Genomic DNA, 25,072 nt, shown 5'->3' on the forward strand with positions numbered 1-25,072 from the left:
GAAATAGAAATTTTGAAAATTGCAAATTTTTCCAAATTTCTGGTAAATTTGGCATTTTTTCATAAATAAAGGTGAAATATATTGACTCAAATTTATAACTGTCATGAAGTACAATGTGTCACGAGAAAATAGTCTCAGAATGGCTTGGATAAGTAAAAGTTTTCCAAAGTTATTGCCACTTAAAGTGATGCATGTCACATTTGCAAAAACTGGCCTGGGCAGGAAGGTGAAAACTGGCCCAGGGTAGAAAGATTTAAAAGAAAACTTTTCTAGTGGCCCCAAGTGTAAAAAACAAAACAAAACAATAAAAGAACATTTATTCACCACTTAGTCCACACACTGTTTCCAGCACTCCAGGTCTGGTTTCTGTATACAGGCTGCAGCTCAGTGGTATATGGCACAAGAGCACCTATACTCAATTGGCTGCAGCTTGTGCCTTTTACAGGTAGGTCTACCCTGCAACCTGAAAACTGAAACCACAGATGAGGTAGTAGAGAGATGTGGAACAAGAAACAAGGGGGGATTAAAGGGAATCTGTCATATACCTCAACTAGTGTTGGTCGAGCATAAAGTAGAACACTTTGGGGTGCTTGTGTGCTCGGCAGAGCACCCAAGCACAATGGAAGTCAATGGGAGAACCAGAGCATTAAACCAGACACCCCCTGCTCTGATGAGGGGAGGGTGTCTGGCTCACAGGAAAAAGTCTGAGATTTTTGGAAACACCACTGAAATGGTTCAGGAACAGCATGGGGAGAATGTCTGGACGCATCTTGAACTCCCAGGTCGCTGCTATGAGCGATGTTGTCTGGGTAGTACGCCACTTTTACAGACTGACAATAATACGCACAAAACCAAAGATAAAATCGATTTTAGAGGAAAAATTGTTAGGAAACAAGTGCTGCCAAAAATTACAAGGAAGTTGTGGATAGAAGGCATGTCCCACAGTCTGTGGCTCTCCATAATTCATTTGCAGCACTTTCAGAGTGCAAGAGCAACATGGAGGATGGCTCAAGCACAGTGGGTGAGAAACAATCATCTCCCATGCCTAAAGTATGCAATACTGCAGCCAAAGACAAAAAGGAGAAGGTGAGGATTGATAGTAAGCAGCTGTTGGTGGGCGATTCCATCATAAGAGGTGTGAAGTTTGAGGAGAATGGTGTTGTGAGATGTCTCCCTGGTGCTACCGCTAGCAGGGATAGACGACGGATCCTAAATATAGTTAGGCAAGCAAAGCAGGAAAGGGAAGTGGATGTTATTCTCCATCTTGGGACAAACGATCTGGCTTGCAATGAGGTTTCAAAGGTGAAAGAAGCTTTTCATACACTTGGAAAGGATATACGGGAGGTTGCATCAACTGTTTCATTCTCTGCAGTTTTGCCTGTGCATAACCTTCAGCATGACAGGAAGATGCGCATTAAGGAATTCAATGTATGGCTTGGTGAATGGTGTCTGAACCAAGGGTTTGGCTTTGTGTCTCATGATAGCTCTTGTTGGAATGGAAAAGAACTGTACAAGAAAGATGGTTTGCATCTTTCTCTCAAGGGAACGAATGTCCTCGGTGAACAGTTCCAAGTATTTGCTAAGAAGCATTTAAACTAGGAAAGGGGGGCAAAAGAGTCCAGCAGTCCGACTGCCCCCCGGAACAATGCTAGAAAAGGCCAGTAGCACAAAGGTTAAGAAATGACAAGCTCAGAGTCTTGTCTACAAATGCTCGCAGTCTAGGGAATAAGATCAATGAGCTTGAGGCTATAATGGCATCTGAGAATATAGATGTAGTGGCTGTTACTGAGACGTGGTTCAAGGGGAGTAATGACTGGGATATATCAATACCAGGGTTCTCTCTATACAGGAAAGACAGAGAAGGCAAGAAGGGGGAGGGGTGGCCCTGTATGTGAAAGATAGCATAAAATTGAATTTGATACTAGTTAGCGAGAACAATTTAGAGTCAGTTTGGGTTACCTTGCAGCTTGATAATCATAAGGTAACTCGTGTAGGTGTTATATATAGACCACCTACCCAAGTCAAAGAATTAGATGATCTACTAGTTGAGGAAATAGCTAAAATTACATTGAAGGGGGAAGTTATCATTATGGGAGACTTCAATCTTCCAGATGTAAACTGGAAAACCAAAATAGCTAGTTCTGCCAAGAGTACAGATATTCTAAATTCCCTACTGGGATTATCTCTACAGCAAGTAGTGGAGGAGCCAACCCGGAAGGAGGCCATTTTAGATTTAGTATTCACAAATGGGAATTTGGTATCTGATATTACTGTAGGGGAAAGCTTGGGATCTAGTGATCACCAGTCAGTGTGGTTTACTATAAGTACAGTGACTGAGTCACACCACAAAAAAACAAAAGTTTTAGATTTTAGAAAAACTGACTTTTCTAAAATTAGATTAGTGGTATACGAGTCCCTATCAGACTGGAACAGTTTCATTGGAGTCCAGGAGAAATGGGACTACTTAAAAGTGGCACTATTGAAGGCAACAGAAGATTGCATTAGGCTTGTCAGTAAAAGCAAAAAAAGGAAGAGACCACTGTGGTACTCAGCAGAAGTGGCCAAAATCATTAAAAACAAAAAGATAGCATTTAGGAATTATAAAAAAAATCAAAACGAGGATGACAGACAAATTTATAAGATTAGGCAGAGAGAGGCCAAACAAGTTATAAGAGCTTCTAAAGCACAGGCAGAAGAGAAATTAGCTCAGTCAGGGAAAAAAGGCGATAAGGCATTCTTCAGATACATAAATGAAAAAAGGAAACTAAAACAAGGAATTACCAAATTAAAAACTAAAGAAGGAAGGTACATGGAAGAAGATAAAGAACTAGCTGACTGCCTCAATGAATACTTCTGTTCAGTTTTTACAAAGGAAAATGAAGGAGAAGGACCTCAGTTGGGAAAGAAGACTAATGAATCTTTTGACGCATGTGTCTTTACAGAGGAAGAGGTTCTAAGTCAACTGTCTAAAATTAATACAAATAAGTCACAGGGGCCTGATGGGATACACCCAAAGCTATTAAAAGAGCTCAGCGGTGAACTAGCAAAACCATTAACAGATTTATTTAACCAATCACTGGCAACAGGAGTCGTCCCAGAAGATTGGAAATTAGCAAATGTTGTGCCCATTCACAAGAAAGGTAGTAGGGAGGAATCGGGCAACTATAGGCCAGTAAGCCTGACATCAATAGTGGGGAAATTAATGGAAACCATACTTAAGGAGAGGATTGTGGAACATCTAAAATCCCATGGATTGAAAGATGAAAAACAGCATGGGTTTACTTCAGGGAGATCATGTCAAACTAATCTTATTGATTTTTTTGATTGGGTGACTAAAATAATAGATGGAGGAGGTGCAGTAGACATCGCTTATCTAGACTTTAGTAAGGCTTTTGATACTGTCCCACATAGAAGGCTTATCAATAAAGTGCAGTCATTGGGCTTGGACTCCCATATTGTTGAATGGATTAGGCAGTGGCTGAGGGACAGGCAACAGAGGGTTGTAGTCAATGGAGTATATTCAGACCAAGGTCTTGTTACCAGTGGGGTACCTCAGGGATCTGTTCTGGGACCCATATTGTTTAATATCTTTGTCAGCGAAATTGCAGAAAGCCTCAATGGTAAGGTGTGTCTTTTTGCTGATGACACAAAGATTTGTAACAGGGTTGATGTTCCTGGAGGAATACACCAAATGGAAAAGGACTTAGGAAAACTATAGGAATGGTCAAAAATCTGGCAACTAAAATTTAATGTTGATAAGTGCAAGATAATGCACCTGGGACGTAAAAACCCAAGAGCAGAGTATAAAATCAGTGATACAGTCCTAACCTCAGTATCTGAGGAAAGGGATTTAGTGATCATTATTTCAGAAGACTTAAAGGCAGACAATGTCACAGAGCAGCAGGAAATGCTAGCAGAATGCTTGGGTGTATAGCAAGAGGAATTACCAGTAGAAAGAGGGAGGTGCTCATGCCGCTCTACAGAGCACTAGTGAGACCTCATTTGGAGTATTGTGCGCAGTACTGGAGGCCATATCTCCAGAAGGATATAGATACTCTAGAGAGAGTTCAGAGAAGAGCTACTAAACTGGTACATGGATTGCAGGATAAAACTTACCAGGAAAGATTAAAGGACCTTAACATGTATAGCTTGGAAGAAAGACGAGACAGAGGGGATATGATATAAACTTTTAAATACATAAAGGGAATCAACAAGGTAAAAGAGGAAAGAATATTTAAAAGAAGAAAAACTGCTACAAGAGGACATAGTTTTAAATTAGAGGGGGCGAATGTTTAAAAGTAATATCAGGAAGTATTACTTTACTGAGAGAGTAGTGGATGCATGGAATAGCCTTCCTGCAGAAGTGGCAGCTGCAAAGACAGTGGAGGAGTTTAAGCATGCATGGGATAGGCATAAGGCCATCCTTCATATAAGATAAAGCCAGGGGCTATCCATAGTATTTAGTATATTGGGCAGACTAGATGGGCCAAATGGTTCTTATCTGCCGACACATTCTATGTTTCTATGTTTCTATGTAAGAGGCACTCCGATACAACCTGTATATCACATAAAGCAGGGCCTCATTCACATTGTGGTACAATTGTTCAGGTGGTGGGACTCCTACACTCATAAAGCCTATGCACTAAGTGAAAGGGCTGCCAAAAATTACAAGGAACCAGCACTACAATACAACCTTTTTACACATAAAGGAGGGCATCCTACACACCCTTGAAAAATTATGATTGATGGCCTGCTGGTGACCCTCAAAAACTATTGGAGCAAGGGCCTGCTGATACAAGCATCTAAAACATTGGGGCGAGGGCCTGCTGCTGATTTGAATTTTTCTAAAAAATTTGAGGCGAGGGCCTGCTGCTGAGCTGACCCTCTAAAACATTAGGGGCGAGAGTCTGCTGCTGATCTGACCATCTAAAACATTAGGGGTGAGGGCCTTCTGCTGATCTGACCATCTAAAACATTAGGGGCAAGGGCCTGCTGCTGATCTGACCATCTAAAACATTAGGGGTGAGGGCCTGCTGCTGATCTGACCATCTAAAACATTAGGGGTGAGGGTCTGCTGCTGAGCTGACCCTCTAAAACATTAGGGGCGAGGGCCTGCTGCTGAGTTGACCCTCTAAAACATTAGGGGCGAGGGCCTGCTGCTGATCTGACCATATAAAACATTAGGGGTGAGGGTCTGCTGCTGAGATGACCATCTAAAACATTAGGGGTGAGAGTTTGCTGCTGAGCTGACCCTCTAAAACATTAGGGGCGAGTGCCTGCTGCTGATCTGACCATCTAAAACATTAGGGGCGAGGGCCTGCTGGTGACCATCAAAAACATTATGGACAATGGCCTGCTGCTAACCCTCTAAAACGTTATGGGCGAGGGCCTGCTGGTGACCCTCAAAAACATTATAGGTGAGGGCCTGCTGGTGACCCTCTAAAACATTATGGGTGAGGGCCTGCTGGTGACCCTCAAAAACATTATGGTTCAGGGCCTGCTGGTGACCCTCAAAAATTTTTAGGGGTGAGGGCTTGCTGGTGACCCTCTAAAATATCATGGGTGAGGGCCTGCTGCTAAGCTGACCCTCAAAACATTAGGAGCGAGGGCAGCCTAATAAGCATGTTGATATGATGGAGGAGGAGGATGAGAAAAAGGGAGATTGAACCATATACCCTTTTTAGTGGTGGAAGGGGTGCATGGGAATACAGTGTATTCAATACACCATAAATGTGACAATTAAAGTGCCTTTATGTTCAGCCGCTTTCCTCTGGTGGAGTAGAGAAGTCAGGGGCAATCCAGGCCTTGTTCATTTTGATAAGAGTCAACCTGTCAGCATTTTCAGTTGACAGACGGATGCGCTTATCAGTAATTATGCCCCCAGCAGCACTAAATACACGCTCTGACAAAACGCTGCCGGCAGGGCAGGCCAGCACCTCCAAGGCGTAGAGCGCCAGTTAGTGCCACGTGTCTAGCTTGGACACCCAATAGTTGTAAGGCACAGAGGGATCACTAAGGACGCTGACACGGTCTGCTACGTACTCCTTCACCATCTTCCAAAGTTTTTCCCTCCTTGTGACACTAGGCCACGCATCAGGTTGAGGGTGCTGGCGGGGTGTCATAAAACTGTCCCAGGCCTTGGAGAGTGTTGCCCTGCCTCTGTTGGAACTACTGTGTGTTTCCCTCGTATCCCCTCCTCGGTTGGCCAGGAACTATGTACTCTGCAGCCAACATTGTCAGCTGGAAATTTTTGGAGCAATTTTTCCACAAGGACCTTTTGCACCATTTTGCTCATCCTCTCCACCACAGGAATGAGAGATGAGAAGTTCTCTTTGTACCGGGGGTCGAGAAGGGTGAACAACCAGTGATCGGTGTTGGCCAAAATGCGTACAATGCGAGGGTCACGGGACATAAAGTCAGCCATGTGTGCCAGAGTCCCAACAGACAAGACTTCCCTGTCCTCATCAGGAGGATGACTCTTAATCTCCTCATCCTCTTCCTCCTCTTCTACCCATCCACACTGTACAGATGGAATAAAACTTCCATGGGTACTACCCTCTGTAGCGGAGGCAACCATCTCATGCTCCTCCTCCTCCTCTTCATCCAATTCTTGCTGAGAAGACGAACTGAGGGTGGTCTGGCTACCACCCTGTGTACTGTCTTCTCCCATTTCACCTCTTCCACGTGCAAAGTGTCCACCTTAATTGTGAGCAGCAAGTGTTTGAGTAGACACAGAAGTGGGATGGTTATGCTGATAATAGCATTATCGCTGCTTACCATCTCTGTTGATTCCTCAAAGTTGCGTAAAACCTCACAGAGGTCAGACATCCATGCCCACTCCTCGCTTGTGAAGAGCTGAAGCTGACTGGAAAGGCGACGACCATGTTGCAGCTGGAATTCCACTACTGCCCTCTGCTGATCACAAAGCCTGGCCAACATGTGGAACGTCAAGTTCCAGCGCATGCGCACGTGGCACAACAGTCGGTGAGCTGGCAATTGCAAGCACTGCTGCAGCATTGCCAGACCTGCGGAAGCTGTCGATGACTTGTGGAAATGGGCACAGACGCGGCGCACCTTCACCAGTAGCTCAGGCAAATTGGGGAAGGTTTTGAGAAACCGTTGAACCACTAGGTTGAACACGTGGGCTAGGCATGGTATGTGTGTGAGCTTGCCGAGCTCCAAAGCCGCCACCAAGTTACAGCCATTATCAGACACAACCATGCCTGGTTCTAGGTTGAGTGGTGAGAGCCACAGCTCAGTCTGGTCCCTTATCCCCTGCCACAGCTCTGCGGCGGTGTGCTGTTTGTCACCTAAGAAGATCAGTTTAAGCATGGTCTGTTACCGCTTCCCCACTGCAGTGCTACACTGCTTCCAGCTACAACTCGCTCCCGGCCCCCACAACGTTCACCCAGTGTGCCATCAGGGAAATGTAGCGTCCCTGGCCAAAAGCACTTTGCCATGTGTCAGTCGTTAAGTGGACCTTCCCAATAACTGTGTTGGTCAGGGCACGGGTGATGTTACGGGACACATGCTCATCAAAGGCTGGGACTGCACACCGTGAAAAATATTGGCAGCAGGGGACAGAATAACACGGAAAGCCTCAGTGTCCACAAGCCTAAATGGCAACATTTCCAGGGCCAGCAATTTGGAAAGATGCGCATTTAGTGCTATGGCCTGTAGGTGGGTGGCTGGGTATTCGTGCTTTCGTTCAAAGGCCTGGGGTATAGACATCTGTACACTGCGCTGGGACACAGAAGTGGATGTGCTAGCTGATGGTGCTTGCAAAGGTCTAGGTGCAGGGTGAGAGGCATCCAGGCCTCTGTCTTGGACAGGGGATTGGCCAGCACGTAACACAGTGGAAGAGGAGGTAGTGGTGAGACCCGCAGACACTGATTGTGGACCCAGGCGTTCGGCCCACCTTTTTGGGTGCTTTTATGCCATGTGGAGGATCATGCTGGTGGTGGTGAGGTTGCTATTGTTCACACCCCTGCTCATTTTGGTACAGCACAGGTTGCAATTCTTTACAATTCTTTTATCGTCCGCACTTTCCTCAGAAAAGCGCCAGACTGTGGAACACCTACCCCTTGGCAAGGGAGATTGCTGCAAGGGGGTGCTCCGGGGAACAGTTGCGGGCCTGTTTGGTGTGGCCTGCCTTCTCCCTTTTGCCACCCCACTGCCTCTTCCAGCCTGTTGCGGTGCTGAAGATCCCTCCCCTCTGTACTACTGTCCTCGCTCAGCTTGCCACCTTCCCAGGTTGGGTCAGTGTCTTCATCGTCCACCACCTCCTCTTCCACTTCATCACTCTGGTTGTCCTCCTAATTTGTTGACCTAACAACAACCTCAGTTATTGACAACTGTATCTCACCCTTATCATGAATCTCTAGAGACACTAATTGCGGTTTACTTATTGGCAACTGTGTCTCATCATCATCATCCGCCTCGTGAAACACTAATTGCCGCTCCCCACCATCATCTTCTTGTGACTGTGGATGCTCAAGGGTTTGGGAATCAGGTCACAATTTCTCTTCATGTCCCTCTTCAAGCGGGCTTGTCGAGAGGCCCAAATCAAGGAATGGCGATGAAAAGAGCTCCTCGGAATATCCGAGTGTGGGATCACTTGCTTGAGAAGACTCTCCATGGTGTGAGGAAGGAGTATCAGGGTGAGGATTCTGTTGACCAGACTCTTGGCTACTGAGACTGGACTTTGTGGAAGACAGGGTGGTGCTTAACCGATTGGAAGCATTATCTTCTGCAATCCAACCGACCACCTGGTCGCACTGGTCTTAGTTCGAGAGTGGTGTCCTGCGCCGCCCTTAAAACTGGGACATGAAGCTAGGTATCGTGGATGAGTGTGTTTCTTGTGCTCTGGCAGCAGGCACAGTTTCACCACGGCCTCTGCGTGCACCATCAGCAGCACGGCCACTTCCCCGTCCCTTACTGCTCACCTTGGGCATATTAAATGGTATATATGCTTGCAAGTATGTCACACGTACAGTAGCATAGGTTTTGTAAGTGTATGCGCAAATAAAGTACACAGAATGTCACAGATATTTTTAGGATGCGCACACGTTAAACAGGAGATGTAACATAGATAATGTCGCTATTCAGAGTGTCAATAAAAAAGTACACTGAATGTCACAGATAATTTTAGGATGCACAAACATTATACAGGAGGTATATCGCAAGTAATGTCACTGTCAGCAGCGGCTAATAAAAAATTATACTGAATGAATGTCACTGATATTTAGGATGCGCAAACGTTATACAGGAGGTATAGCGCAAGTAATGTCACTGTCAAATTGATATATATATATATATATATATACACTCACCTAAAGAATTATTAGGAACACCATACTAATACAGTGTTGGACCCCCTTTTGCCTTCAGAACTGCCTTAATTCTACGTGGCATTGATTCAACAAGGTGCTGATAACATTCTTTAGAAATGTTGGCCCATATTGATAGAATAGCATCTTGCAGTTGATGAAGATTTGAGGGATGCACATCCAGGGCACAAAGCTCCCGTTCCACCACATCCCAAAGATGCTCTATTTGGTTGAGATCTGGTGACTGTGGGGGCCATTTTAGTACAATGAACTCATTGTCATGTTCAAGAAACCAATTTGAAATGATTTGAGCTTTGTGACATGGTGCATTATCCTGCTGGAAGTAGCATTAAGAGGATGGATACATGTTCTCATTCTGTTTATGCCAAATTCGGACTCTACCATTTGAATGTCTCAACAGAAATCAAAACTCATCAGACCAGGCAACATTTTTCCAGTCTTTAACAGTCCAATTTTGGTGAGGTCGTGCAAATTGTAGCCTCTTTTTCCTATTTGTAGTGGAGATGAGTGGTACCCGGTGGGGTCTTCTGCTGTTGTAGCCCATCTGCCTCAAGGTTGTGCGTGTTGTGGCTTCACAAATGCTTTGCTGCATACCTCGGTTGTAACGAGTGGTTATTTCAGTCAACGTTGCTCTTCTATCAGCTTGAATCAATCGGCCCATTCTCCTCTGACCTCTAGCATCCACAAGGCATTTTTGCCCACAGTACTGCCGCATGTGGTTGTTTTTCCCTTTTCACACTATTCTTTGTAAACCCTAGAAATGGTTGTGCGTGAAAATCCCAGTAACTGAGCAGATTGTGAAATACTCAGACCGGCCCGTCTGGCACCAACAACCATGCCACGCTCAAAATTGCTTAAATCACCTTTCTTTCCCATTCTGACATTCAGTTTGGAGTTCAGGAGATTGTCTTGACCAGGACCACACCCCTAAATGCATTGAAGCAACTGCCATGTGATTGGTTGACTAGATAATTGCATTAATGAGAAATAGAACAGGTGTTCCTAATAATTCTTTAGGTGAGTGTATATATATATATATATATATATATAAAGAGGAACGCTAAAACAAAATAACAAATCTTTATTAGTGAGATACTAGGATAAAATAGAAGGGTATGTACCCAAATGACAGCTACTACCTGGGTAGAGAAGGTAGATATCACTAAATTGTGGGACCTGACTTAATAAAGATACTGGTAGCTCCACTAAATGAAAGGTGTGTACGACAGTAGCGTGAAAATTGGGTCCCACAAACTAAAGCCACCAGCACTGAGGGGCTAAACCCACATGGTCATATTGCTGACCGATGTGGGATTAAATAAAGCAGGATAACCTAGAGCGAAGGAGCTGTGGTGCTAGGATTTCCAACAATTGCAGTAGGTGGCAGCGTGCATTGCCACCACTGCACTGAATAGATTGAGGTGCTGGGCTGAGGCACAGGAAAGAGTCGCTGTATTGGCTAGTATGCCAACATACAGTGACTCCAGGAGCACCGCCACGTATAATGATTGCTCAACGCGTTTCCGTGCACCTAAGTGCACTTCATCAGGAGCCAAATGCACCGTCGCTAGAGACCGTGAGGTATGGCTTAAAGCTGAAACCTATGACAGATATAGGATAACCTGCCTGTAGCCGGATCCTCTAGTATGAGGCACGGCGTGTTAGCTGGAACCTACGACCCTGCCTAAGCCGTCCACCTCTAAACTGAGGGGCGGCGTGTTAGTGTGCAACAGAATCAGCGCTATGATGGCCGCGAAGCAGCTCGCAGAACGCTGAGATTTGAAGAGCAATAACCCCGCCCCGCCGGACATGCCCCTGTACTTTCAGCCAATCCGGCCAGAGGCACGGCAAGGTAACACCAATTAGCTAACAGGCGGGCGGAACAGAGTGAGTCCCTGGGAAAGCGCTAATGTGCCAAAAATGTAGGGAGAACTACAAGGCGGCTCAATACAAAAGTAATGTCAGAGTAACTATCAATATATAAGAAATAACCAGTGGAGGGAGAATAGATATACATTATATATTAATAACCCTAACCATCAAAATACAAGACATATGGAGTTATATATACACTCCATAAGTTTATATATGTCACAGCAGAATTATAGTATCCGGGGCAATGTCGCTGTCACCAGCGCCTAATAAAAAATTACACTGAATTAATGTCACTAATATTTAGGATTCGCAAACGTTATACAGGAGATGTAGCGCTGGTAATGTCGCTGTCACCAGCGGCCAAACAATTCCGCTAAATGTCACAGATATTTAGGGTGTGCAGACGTAAAATAAAAGATGTAGCAGAGTTTGTATCACTATCAGAAGTGGCACTAACAATTGCACGCAACTTAGCTCAGGTTGTGCTAAAAATATATACTGCAGCCAGATACAACTATAGTCCTTAGAAGGACTTTTGGGTCTCTAATAGAGTTGAGCGAACACCTGGATGTTCAGGTTCGAGAAGTTCGGCCGAACTTCCCGGAAATGTTCGGGTTCGGGATCCGAACCCGATCCGAACTTCGTCCCGAACCCGAACCCCATTGAAGTCAATGGGGACCCAAACCTTTGGGCACTAAAAAGGCTGTAAAACAGCCCAGGAAAGAGTTAGAGGGCTGCAAAAGGCAGCAACATGTAGGTAAATCCCCTGCAAACAAATGTGGATAGGGAAATGAATTAAAATTAAAATTAAAAAAATTAAAATGAACCAATATCAATTGGACAGAGGTCCCATAGCAGAGAATCTGGCTTCACGTCAGCAGAGAATCAGTCTCTTCATGCCATAGCAAAGAATCTGGCTTCATGTCAGCAGAGAATCAGTCTCTTCATGCCATAGCAGAGAATCTGGCTTCATATCAGCGCAGAATCAGTCTTCATGTCATAGCAGAGAATCAGGCTTCACGTCACCCACCACTGGAACAGGCCACTGTCACACATTTAGGCCCAGGCACCCAGGCAGAGGAGAGGTCCCGTAACAGAGAATCTGGCCTTATGTCAGCGCAGAATCTGTCTTCATGTCATAGCAGAGAATCAGGCTTCACGTCACCCACCACTGGAACAGGCCACTGTCACACATTTAGGCCCAGGCACCCAGGCAGAGGAGAGGTCCCGTAACAGGGGATCTGGCCTTATGTCAGCGCAGAATCTGTCTTCATGTCATAGCAGAGAATCAGGCTTCACGTCACCCACCACTGGAACAGGCCACTGTCACACATTTAGGCCCCGGCACCCAGACAGAGGAGAGCGGTCCCGTAACAGAGAATCTGGCCTTATGTCAGCGCAGAATCTGTATTGATGTCATAGCAGAGAATCAGGCTTCACGTCACCCACCACTGGAACAGGCCACTGTCACACATTTAGGCCCCGGCACCCAGACAGAGGAGAGCGGTCCCGTAACAGAGAATCTGGCCTTATGTCAGCGCAGAATCTGTATTCATGTCATAGCAGAGAATCAGGCTTCACGTCACCCACCACTGGAACAGGCCACTGTCACACATTTAGGCCCCGGCACCCAGACAGAGGAGAGGTTCATTCAACTTTGGGTTGCCCCGCAATATAATGGTAAAATGAAATTAAAAATAGTATTGAATGAGGAAGTGCCCTGGAGTAGAATAATATATATTTAAGGGGAAGTAGTGAATATCTAATCTGCACAAGGGATGGACAGGTCCTGTGGGATCCATGCCTGGTTCATTTTTATGAACGTCAGCTTGTCCACATTGGCTGTAGACAGGCGGCTGCGTTTGTCTGTAATGACGCCCCCTGCCGTGCTGAATACACGTTCAGACAAAACGCTGTCCGCCGGGCAGGCCAGCACCTCCAAGGCATAAAAGGCTAGCTCTGGCCACGTGGACAATTTGGAGACCCAGAAGTTGAATGGGGCCGAAACATCAGTCAGTACGTGGAGGGGTGTGCACAGGTACTGTTCCACCATGTTAGTGAAATGTTGCCTCCTGCTAACACGTTCCGTATCAGGTGGTGGTGCACTTAGCTGTGGCGTGTTGACAAAACTTTTCCACATCTCTGCCATGCTAAAACTGCCCTCAGAGGAGCTGGGCGTGACACAGCTGCGTTGGCGACCTCTTGCTCCTCCTCTGCCTTCGCCTTGGGCTTCCACTGGTTCCCCTGTGACATTTGGGAATGCTCTCAGTAGCGCGTCTACCAACGTGCGCTTGTACTCGCGCATCTTCCTATCACGCTCCAGTGTAGGAAGTAAGGTGGGCACATTGTCTTTGTACCGGGGATCCAGCAGGGTGGCAACCCAGTAGTCCGCACACGTTAAAATGTGGGCAACTCTGCTGTCGTTGCGCAGGCACTGCAGCATGTAGTCGCTCATGTGTGCCAGGCTGCCCAGAGGTAAGGACAAGCTGTCCTCTGTGGGAGGCGTATCGTCATCGTCCTGTGTTTCCCCCCAGCCACGCACCAGTGATGGGCCCGAGCTGCTTTGGGTGCCACCCCGCTGTGAACATGCTTCATCCTCATCCTCCTCCACCTCCTCCTCATCCTCGTCCTCCTCGTCCTCCAGTAGTGGGCCCTGTCTGGCCACATTTGTACCTGGCCTCTGGTGTTGCAAAAAAACTCCCTCTGAGTCACTTCGAAGAGACTGGCCTGAAAGTGCTAAAAATGACCCCTCTTCCTCCTCTTCCTCCTGGGCCACCTCCTCTTCCATCATCGCCCTAAGTGTTTTCTCAAGGAGACATAGAAGTGGTATTGTAACGCTGATAACGGCGTCATCGCCACTGGCCATGTTGGTGGAGTACTCGAAACAGCGCAACAGGGCACACAGGTCTCGCATGGAGGCCCAGTCATTGGTGGTGAAGTGGGTCTGATCCACAGTGCGACTGACCCGTGCGTGCTGCAGCTGAAACTCCACTATGGCCTGCTGCTGCTCGCACAGTCTGTCCAGCATATGCAAGGTGGAGTTCCACCTGGTAGGCACGTCGCATATGAGGCGGTGAGCGGGAAGGCCGAAGTTACGCTGTAGCGTAGACAGGCGAGCAGCGGCAGGGTGTGAACGCCGGAAGCGCGAACAGACGGCCCGCACTTTATGCAGCAGCTCTGACATGTCGGGGTAGTTGCGAATGAACTTCTGCACCACCAAATTCAGCACATGCGCCAGGCAAGGGATGTGCGTCAAACCGGCTAGTCCCAGAGCTGCAACGAGATTTCGCCCATTATCGCACACCACCAGGCCGGGCTTGAGGCTCACCGGCAGCAACCACTCGTCGGTCTGTTGTTCTATACCCCGCCACAACTCCTGTGCGGTGTGGGGCCTGTCCCCCAAACATATGAGTTTCAGAATGGCCTGCTGACGTTTACCCCGTGCTGTGCTGAAGTTGGTGGTGAAGGTGTGTGGCTGACTGGATGAGCAGGTGGAAGAAGAGGAGGAGGAAGCTGAGTAGGAGGAGGAGGAGACAGGAGGCAAAGAATGTTGCCCTGCGATCCTTGGCGGCGGAAGGACGTGCGTCAAACAGCTCTCCGCCTGGGGCCCAGCCGCCACTACATTTACCCAGTGTGCAGTTAGGGAGATATAGCGTCCCTGGCCGTGCTTACTGGTCCACGTATCTGTGGTTAGGTGGACCTTGCCACAGATGGCGTTGCGCAGTGCACACTTGATTTTATCGGACACTTGTTTGTGCAGGGAAGGCACGGCTCTCTTGGAGAAGTAGTGGCGGCTGGGAACAACATACTGTGGGACAGCAAGTGACATGAGCTGTTTGAAGCTGTGTGTGTCCACCAGCCTAAATGACAGCATTTCATAGGCCAGCAGTTTAGAAATGCTGGCATTCAGGGCCAGGGATCGAGGGTGGCTAGGTGGGAATTTACGCTTTCTCTCAAATGTTTGTGAGATGGAGAGCTGAACGCTGCCGTGTGACATGGTTGAGATGCTTGGTGACGCAGGTGGTGGTGTTGGTGGTACATCCCATGTTTGCTGGGCGGCAGGTGCCAACGTTCCTCCAGAGGCGGAGGAAGAGGCCGAGGCGGCGGCAGCAGCAGCAGAAGAGGCCGAGGCGGCGGCAGCAGCAGAAGAGGTAGCAGGGGGAGACTGAGTGACTTCCTTGTTTTTAAGGTGTTTACTCCACTGCAGTTCATGCTTTGCATGCAGGTGCCTGGTCATGCAGGTTGTGCTAAGGTTCAGAACGTTAATGCCTCGCTTCAGGCTCTGATGGCACAGCGTGCAAACCACTCGGGTCTTGTCGTCAGCACATTGTTTGAAGAAGTGCCATGCCAGGGAACTCCTTGAAGCTGCCTTTGGGGTGCTCGGTCCCAGATGGCGGCGGTCAGTAGCAGGCGGAGTCTCTTGGCGGCGGGTGTTCTGATTTTGCCCACTGCTCCCTCTTTTGCTATGCTGTTGGCTCGGTCTCACCACTGCCTCTTCCTCCGAACTGTGAAAGTCAGTGGCACGACCTTCATTCCATGTTGGGTCTAGGACCTCATCGTCCCCTGCATCGTCTTCCACCCAGTCTTGATCCCTGACCTCCTGTTCAGTCTGCACACTGCAGAAAGACGCAGCAGTTGGCACCTGTGTTTCGTCATCATGAGAGACGTGCTGAGGTGGTATTCCCATGTCCTCATCATCAGGAAAAATAAGTGGTTGTGCGTTAATGCATTCTATCTCTTCCACCCCTGGGGAAGGGCTAGGTGGATGCCCTTGGGAAACCCTGGCAGCAGAGTCTTCAAACAGCATAAGAGACTGCTGCATAACTTGAGGCTCAGACAGTTTCCCTGATATGCATGGGGGTGATGTGACAGACCGATGGGCTTGGTTTTCATGCGCCATCTGTGCGCTTTCTGCAGAAGACTGGGTGGGAGATAATGTGAACGTGCTGGATCCACTGTCGGCCACCCAATTGACTAATGCCTGTACCTGCTCAGGCCTTACCATCCTTAGAACGGCATTGGGCCCCACCAAATACCGCTGTAAATTCTGCTGGCTACTGGGGCCTGAGGTAGTTGGTTCACTAAGACGTGTGGCTGTGGCAGAACGGCCGCGTCCGCGTCCCTTATTAGATGTTTTCCTCATTGTTCCCGTTCACCACAATTTTGAGAATGGCAAATTTGGGAATTCTTTTTCAACCCAGAACAAAAAGTGTGCTTTTACGGTCACTACAAATAACTTGACCAGCTAAAACAGTGCAGATTTGGTTGAATAGAGATGTGAGACCTGTTTTTTTTTGCGCTGTGTGACAGATATAGGTTTAATCACAGAATCACACTTCTATCAGCACGCTAGCGTGTGTCTTAGGTTTTTCTGAATGACACTATCAATACCTTCAATGTAAGATTTTCTTTTTGGGATAGATTTCAAGTAGGCCTCAAATACCAGAAACTAGTTATTTTGAGAATGGCAAATTTGGGAATGCTTTTTCAACCCAGAACAAAAAGTGTGCTTTTACGGTCACTACAAATAACTTGACCAGCTAAAACAGTGCAGATGTGGTTGAATAGAGATGTGAGGCCTGTTTTTTTTTGCGCTGTGTGACAGGTATAGGTTTAATCACAGAATCACACTTCTATCAGCACGCTAGCGTGTGTCTTAGGTTTTTCTGAATGACACTATCAATACCTTCAATGTAAGATTTTCTTTTTGGGATAGATTTCAAGTAGGCCTCAAATACCAGAAACTAGTTATTTTGAGAATGGCAAATTTGGAAATGCTTTTTCAACCCAGAACAAAAAGTCTGCTTTTACGGTCACTACAAATAACTTGACCAGCTAAAACAGTGCAGATTTGGTTGAATAGAGATGTGAGACCTGTTTTTTTTTGCGCTGTGTGACAGGTATAGGTTTAATCACAAAATCACACTTCTATCAGCACGCTAGTGTGTCTTAGGTTTTTCTGAATGACACTATCAATACCTTCAATGTAAGATTTTCTTTTTGGGATAGATTTCAAGTAGGCCTCAAATACCAGAAACTAGTTATTTTGAGAATGGCAAATTTGGGAATGCTTTTTCAACCCAGAACAAAAAGTCTGCTTTTACAGTCACTACAAATAACTTGACCAGCTAAAACAGTGCAGATTTGGTTGAATAGAGATGTGAGACCTGTTTTTATTTGCACTGTGTGACAGGTATAGGTTTAATCACAGAATCACACTTCTATCAGCACGCTAGTGTGTCTTAGGTTTTTCTGAATGACACTATCAATACCTTCAATGTAAGATTTTCTTTTTGGGATAGATTTCAAGTAGGCCTCAAATACCAGAAACTAGTTATTTTGAGAATGGCAATTTTGGGAATGCTTTTTCAACCCAGAGCAAAAAGTGTGCTTTTACGGTCACTACAAATAACTTGACCAGCTAAAACAGTGCATATTTGGTTGAATAGAAATGTCAGGTCTATTTTTTAGGCGCTGGGTCACAGGTTCAACTTGCCCCTGATGTAATATATGGCCAAAAAATAACCACACTGTTGATGGTTAAATGCACTTGGGTGACACAGGCTCATCCTGCACCAGATGTAGTATATGGCCAAAAAATAATCAGACTGTTGATGGTTAAATGCACTTGGGTGACACAGGCTCAGCCTGCACCAGATGTAGTATATGGCCAAAAAATAATCAGACTGTTGATGGTTAAATGCACTTGGGTGACACAGGCTCAGCCTGCAGCTGATGTAGGATATAGCACAAAATAACCACACTATCGATGGTTAAATACACTTGGGTGACACAGGCTCAGCCTGCAGCTGATGTAGTATATGGCCAAAAAATAATCAGACTGTTGATGGTTAAATGCACTTCGGTGACACAGGCTCAGCCTGCAGCTGATGTAGGATATAGCACAAAATAACCACACTATCGATGGTTAAATACACTTGGTGATAGCTCGTGCTGGCGCACCACAAGTCACAAAATGGCCGCCGATCACCCCAGAAAAAAAGTGATCTAAAAACGCTCTGGGCAGCCTCAAAAAAGTGAGCAAGTCAATAATAGCACTTCAATGATCCACAGCTGCAGATCGATCACAGAATGAAGTCTTTTGGAGGAGTTAATCTGCCTAATCTCGCCCTAACGTCGCAGCTGCAACCTCTCCCTATACTGATCATAGCAGAGTGACGTGCGGCGCTACGTGACTCCAGCTTAAATAGAGGCTGGGTCACATGGTGCACTGGCCAATCACAGCCATGCCAATAGTAGGCATGGCTGTGATGGCCTCTTGGGCCAAGTAGTATGACGCTTGTTGATTGGCTGCTTTGCAGCCTTTCAAAAAGCGCCAAGAAAGCGCCGAACACCGAACCCGAACCCGGACTTTTACGAAAATGTTCGGGTTCGGGTCCGTGTCACGGACACCCCAAAATTCGGTACGAACCCGAACTATACAGTTCGGGTTCGCTCATCCCTAGTCTCTAACAATTCCAAGCAATTTAGCGCAGGTACAACAATAGTGTTTAAAAGGACTTTTGGGTCTCTAACAATGCAATCCAACATGGCTATAGCATTACAGTGAATGGCAGTACTTACATGCACGTTTATTGGCTGCGTAGTAGCCAACAAACGTGTGGGGAGGAGACTCGAGCATCGCGCTCGAGCACATGCGGTGTTCGGCTGAACACCGCGATGTGCCGAGCATCACGATGCTCGAGTAAATTTAGTGTTCGGCAGAGCATGCAGCCCAACACTAACCTCTACACTCTACAGTAACCCTAAAGTGAGGCCGGACGAAGCGGCACGCTTCAGGGGAGGCCGGCATGAGGGGTTTTGTGAGCAAGGGTCAGGGAAGGTAAGGGTTAAGTGGATGAGTGCAGGAAAAGGGGGGAGGAGCTAGAAAGGGGCGGGGAGCGGCAGGCTGAAGTAGTGGTGAGGCAGGTCAGCGCCCGCCATTTTAGGAGCAGAGAGCCAGCATCTGGCAGAGAGCCAACATCTTCTGAACTGCAGCATCGGATTCAGCAATGGCAGAAGCAGTGGAGGTGATGCTGCGGCGCTTGAGGGAAGCGGCGGACACCAGGGGCAGCGACTGGCTGGAGCAGCAGGTGACCGCATTGCTAGGGGGGGCGGAGGTGGGTACGTCTAGCCCTACTCCAGCAGCTACACGGCCGCGGCGGGTACGGCCGCCGGCGCGCCTGAGCCCTGATTTACCCCCCCGGGTCCGGCGCCGTGTCAGGAGCCCCACAAGGGACCCTCCACGCCGGGAGCATTCTAAGGCTACTGCGGCCTCCCGGCGTGGGAGGAATCCATATGTCCGGCGGGACCCTCCAGAGGCTGTGGGGCCTTCCCCTCAGCCCATCGCGCCAGCAACAGGGGAGTCAGGACCTGGTTCTGCAGGATCCCCTCCTGTCCCCAGGAGTCGGAGGCCTGCTCAGCGTGGGAGAGGTAGTGGCAGCAGAGGCAGCAGCGGGGCTGCGCGGTCGGCCAGGGCGGCCCGGCGCAGGCCCTTACAGGATGAGCCCCTTTCAGTGGCACACGAGGCTGCGCCTGTAGGTGCCAGGGACGGGCGCAGGCCTTGCCATGATGCGCTTCTTACAGAGGAGGAGGACGAGGCTGTTCTGGACGGCTCCCCGCCCCAGAGCAGGCCTTTTGGGCATGAAGACAGGCGTGCAGATGCTTATATGGAGGACAGGGAGTTGCGCAGGCCATTTCCTGAGGGCGGACAGTTCGCTACTGGTCCTGACACCGTTGAGGACAGAGGGCGTCCCGGAGCCATCCCTAACGCACCCAGCAGTGATCCGGCTGGGGTGCTGCCGGCGAACAGCGCAAGTACCCATCAAAGGAACGTCGTGGATCCAGGAGTCGTCCGTCAGGAATCAGGACCTGCGGCTGCCGGGTTCACAGCACCCGGGCAGCTAGGTGAGACATCACTGGGAACACTGTTATCTATATTTAATGTGGCGCCTGGGGCGGGGGGGAGCAATAGTGCTATTATCGGTGGTTTGGGGCGCTTGCTGTGTGGTTTAGCTGGGGTTAGTCAGGATAGGGGGGCAACGGGGGCTACCCCCTTAGCAGCGTGGGGGTTGGGGGCAGAAAATAGCAATGTACCGGCGACCGCTAACAATAGTAATGTAGCAGTGGCCAATAGCACGGGTGTAGCCGAATCAGTGTCAGTGCAGACGCAGGCGGGAGGTGAGGAGGATAGGCCCAGATTAGATGACGCCGCAAAAGGGGAGGTGTATGTTTGCTTTGAGGGTCCCCTGGGAGCGCATTTGAAAACGGAGGTGCGTGAGAAAATTTGGAAGGGAGAGTATATAGAAATTTTTTCACTGCTTCCGTTGGAGCGGTTCAACCTTGATGTGGTAAAAAAGGATGGAGTAAGAAAGGAGGATGATGATAAGCGTCGCTATCGCCTTATCCCTAGGTCATTTAGTAATTGGCTACAGGCCTTTGCTATTTTGGCAAGTGTGATTGGGGAGAAGAGTCCGGAATGCTGTTCCCCTTTATTTTGCTATCTGGATGCTATTGGGGAAGCCTATAGAGTGTATGGGGGTTCCGGGTGGTTACGGTATGACGAGCAGTTTCGTCAGAGGAAAGCGGTCCGTCCTAATATGAGATGGGACCATAAGGACATTGCGTTATGGATGAGGGTGACAGCGCCAGGTAGGAGTGGTCAGTCCTTTCGGAGTGAGTCAGGGGTTGGGGTACAGCAAGGTACAGGGACGCCCCCAGTTGGAAGAGGATACTGCTTCCTTTTCAATGAGGGAAGTTGCAAATTCGGCCAAAAATGCAAATTTAGGCATGAATGTTCCGTGTGTGGCGGGGGCCATGGGGCTAGCAGATGTTTTAGAGGGGGTAGACAAAGGGGGGGGGATAGTTTTGCAAAAGGGGCAGACCCCAGTGCGAGTGGAAAGGATGGTGGGGCATCTAAATAGATATCCGAACCAGGAGTTAGCTGAATTTTTGTATTCAGGGTTTAAGTTCGGTTTTCATATACCTTCACACCCGTTACCAGTCTTAGAGAAGCGGAAGAATTTGCGCTCGGCATTGCAGTTCCCGGACATAGTGACAGGAAAGTTAGCTAAAGAGGTTTCCCTAGGGAGGATGGATGGTCCGTTTGTTACATCACCCATCAGTAACTTGCGAGTTTCCCCTTTGGGTTTGATCCCTAAGAAGGAGCCTAATAAATTTAGGCTCATCCACCATTTATCATTCCCTAAGGGTGCGTCGGTCAATGAGGGCATTGACCCGGAACTTTGTTCTGTGGTTTATGCCTCCTTTGATGCGGCTGTGGAGTGGGTAAGGAAGCTGGGTCCGGGTACCCTGTTGGCAAAATGTGACATTGAAGCGGCATTTCGGTTGTTGCCAGTTCACCCGGATAGTTTGTATTTACTGGGTTGTTTTTGGAATGGCGCTTATTTTGTGGATAGGTGTTTGCCAATGGGCTGTTCAATATCGTGTGCATATTTTGAGCGTTTCAGTTCTTTTCTGGAGTGGGTGGTGGTTCAGGAATCAGGTTGTCACTCTGTCATTCATTATTTGGATGATTTCCTGTGTTTGGGGCCGGGGGGATCCAGGGTTTGTTCGTTGTTGTTATCCACATTACAGTCTGTTTTTGAGTGTTTTGGAGTCCCGTTAGCGGTGGACAAAACGGTGGGGCCGGCTACTGAGCTAAGTTTTTTGGGTATTGTCATAGATACACAGCGGATGGAGTGTAGGCTACCAGTAGACAAAGTGTCAGATTTAAGAACAGAGGTGGCGGCGGCATTGACAGCAAAAAAGATTCGTCTGCGGGACCTGCAGTCTTTGTTGGGCAAATTAAATTTTGCATGCAGAATCCTACCTATGGGCCGCATTTTTAGTAGGAGGTTGGCTTCGGCGACAGGAGGGGTGGTGTCTCCCCACCATTTTATTAGACTAGGCAGGGAGTTGAAAGGGGATTTGAAAGTTTGGGATTCCTTTTTAAAACAGTTTAATGGCAGAGCATTAGTTATGGGGGGGGTGGTTGATGCGTTTGATTTCGAATTGTTTACGGATGCTGCGGGTGGAGCGGGTTTTGGGGCGTACTGTGAAGGGCAGTGGTGTGCGGGTCGGTGGCCTGAGTCCTGGGTACGAAAAGGGTGGGTAAAAAACGTGGCATTGTTGGAACTCTTCCCCATTGTGTTGGCAGTCACGCTCTGGGGGGAGAAGTTTCGGCACAAGAAGGTTCGTTTCCATTGTGACAACTTGGGAGTTGTGCAAGCCATCAACAGGGTAACGGCTTCTTCCCCCCCAGTTATTTGCCTATTGCAGCAGTTGGTTCTCCGGTGTTTGTCCCTTAATGCTTGGGTGTTTGCGGTGCATGTGCCTGGTTCCTCTAACTGTATAGCTGACGCACTTTCTCGTTTTCAGTGGGAGCGGTTTCGCCAGCTGGCCCCGGAGGCGAGTCAGGTCGGATTGGTGTGTCCAGAGTCGTTGTGGGAGATCCTGGAGGTACCGTAGCTTGTCTGTTGCAGGCATCATTGAGTGAAGGCACGTGGAGGATGTACGATAGGGCTTGGAGTAGGTGGCAGCAGTGGTGTAATGACCTAGGGGTCGAGGTACTGGACGGGGAAATTCCGTTGTTACTGTTCATTGGCCACGTGAAGGATCAAGGTTGGTCGGTTGCCAAGATCAATGGTTGCATGGCGGGCTTGGCTTTCGGATTCAAGTTGCGGAATTCCCCGGACATTACTAAGTCCTTTTTGGTCCGACAAATTTTGAAGGGTTATAGAAGGTTTCAGCGTGTCAAAGATTCCCGCCTACCGGTGTCCTTTTCGTTATTGTTACAGTTAGGGGAGCAGGTAGCTGGAGTGTGTCGCTCGGCTTGGGAGGTGAGCTTATTTAGACTAGCCTTTGCTCTGGCTTTTTTCGGAGCCTTTCGTTTAGGGGAGTTAGTGTGTGCAAGTGTGCAGCGGGAAGGGGGTCTGAGGAGTGAGGATGTAACGTTATATGACGACAGGGTGCTGATTTATCTGAGATTTTCAAAGACGGATCAGGAGGGGAGGGGTCATTTAGTCTCATTGTTTGAGGTGCCGGGATGTCTATTGTGTCCAGTACGGTGTTTGCGGGATTTTCAAGGAAGGGCAGGGGTCGCGGCAGGACCGATTCTCAGACACGAGGATGGCTCCTTTTTATCACGATTTCAATTTATAGCGGTATTCAAGAAATGTTTGCGTAATCTAGGAATGGACTCTGGCAAGTTTACGGGTCATTCCTTCAGGATAGGTGCTGCCACGGAGGCTGCTCGCTTGGGGGTGCGAGATGAAGTGATTAAGCGTATTGGGAGGTGGGAGTCGGAGCGTTTTCGGCTGTATGTGCGTTTAGGGGCAGTTTAAGGCTGTGTCTAACCATGTTTGTCTCGTTCTTTTTTCAGGTGATGCCCCGTTATTAGTTTGGATCCTGGGCCATTCGTTCGTGTTCTGGGGGGCATTACGAGCGGATGTTCGGCAGAATGGGCGGCAGCTGGGGTTTGATCGGGGGACAGCCATAGTAAGATGGATCGGACGCAGAGGTATGGTGTGGGGTAATGTTTTGCAGGAGGTTCATCGGCAAGCCAGGTTAGATAGAGTCCCAGATATCTTGGTGTTGCATGTTGGGGGAAATGACCTAGGGGTCCGACCTTGCAGAGAGTTGATCAGGGATATACGTTTTGATTTTTTGCGTTTGTGGTCCCTCTTCCCGTCAGTTGTCACTGTGTGGTCGGACATTGTCCCCAGGAAGGTCTGGAGGGAGGCGAGATCGGTTGAAAGGCTGAATAAGGCTAGGATTAAGCTGAACAGGGTGATTGGGCGGTTCTGTGCCAAACATGGGGCGGTGGTGGTGAGGCACCCCGAGTTGGAAGCAGGAACAGGAGGCTTTTGGAGACAGGATGGAGTCCACCTCAATGCGGTGGGCATTGATTTGTGGTCACTGGACTTGCAGGGAGGTATTGAAACAGCCCTCCGGGTGTGGCGGAACGCGCGAGCTTAAGGGCTGTCAAGCTGCGCGTTGTTGGCGGGGGGAGGTCATAGAAGCTGGGGCTACTGGATGGTAACGGTGAATGAGAGGGCCTCAATGGTGGGGCTGGACTCTCAGAGTTGGGGCACCTGGTTGGCTTGGTATGGCGTCCGTCAGTTGGTGTCCCCGAGCTTGTGGTACGCGGCTGGGGGCAAGATGGAATTGCCGTGGTGGTTTGTGGTCGTTTAAGGTGCAGTTAGGCGGCTTCTAGGACCCCCCTCGTCAGTTAGACATGTATATATTTATATATATATGTCATTGTTATATCAAGTGTTATGTTTATTCATGTTATTTATATTATTTAATAAAAGACGGCTGCTGTGGCCGATTTAATCCAAACAGTGGCTGTGTGTGGTTATTGGGAGAGGAAATGGGGAAGGTTAGTTAGCTAAATGATGGGGTAGTGGACCCGAGCGTAGCCAATAACCCTACTCAAGTGAGGCCGGACGAAGCGGCACGCTTCAGGGGAGGCCGGCATGAGGGGTTTTGTGAGCAAGGGTCAGGGAAGGTAAGGGTTAAGTGGATGAGTGCAGGAAAAGGGGGGAGGAGCTAGAAAGGGGCGGGGAGCGGCAGGCTGAAGTAGTGGTGAGGCAGGTCAGCGCCCGCCATTTTAGGAGCAGAGAGCCAGCATCTCCCTCCCTCCCTCCCGTAGTGTGTACTTGGATGTTTCAGGGCGGCAACGGTATATTATAGAGGGGATGCATATATAAAAAAAAAAAAAAAAAAAATGTGTATTTTATAAATAAATAAATGTATTAAAAAAAAAAAAAAAAATGGACAAGGGGTGGTGGACGGAGTGTGTCTTTAAGTGTTGCGTTTGTCGCAGCAGTCGTGGCGGGGGG

The 25,072-nt window shown here is 48.2% G+C and overlaps 1 protein-coding gene across 4 annotated transcripts; it reads left to right on the plus strand.

The window, feature by feature from the left end:
* Positions 1 to 19,158: 19,158 nt before the first annotated feature.
* On the plus strand, positions 19,159 to 24,333 carry LOC120986113 (translation initiation factor IF-2-like). 4 transcript variants are annotated; one of them, XM_040414468.1, is made up of 3 exons: positions 19,160 to 20,132; positions 22,605 to 22,685; positions 23,608 to 24,333. In XM_040414468.1, the coding sequence occupies exons 1-3, from the start codon at positions 19,238 to 19,240 to the stop codon at positions 24,201 to 24,203; spliced, it is 1,572 nt and encodes a 523-aa protein (XP_040270402.1). In that variant the 5' UTR covers positions 19,160 to 19,237; the 3' UTR covers positions 24,204 to 24,333. The 4 variants fall into 4 exon arrangements, with proteins under 4 accessions (XP_040270403.1, XP_040270402.1, XP_040270399.1 ...); XM_040414469.1 differs by lacking the exon at positions 22,605 to 22,685 and having other exon boundaries at positions 19,159 to 20,132; XM_040414465.1 differs by having other exon boundaries at positions 19,166 to 20,132; positions 22,605 to 24,333.
* Positions 24,334 to 25,072: the final 739 nt, after the last annotated feature.

The sequence above is a fragment of the Bufo bufo genome, chromosome 1, assembly GCF_905171765.1.
Source record: "Bufo bufo chromosome 1, aBufBuf1.1, whole genome shotgun sequence".
Classification (NCBI taxonomy): Eukaryota; Metazoa; Chordata; class Amphibia; order Anura; family Bufonidae; genus Bufo; species Bufo bufo.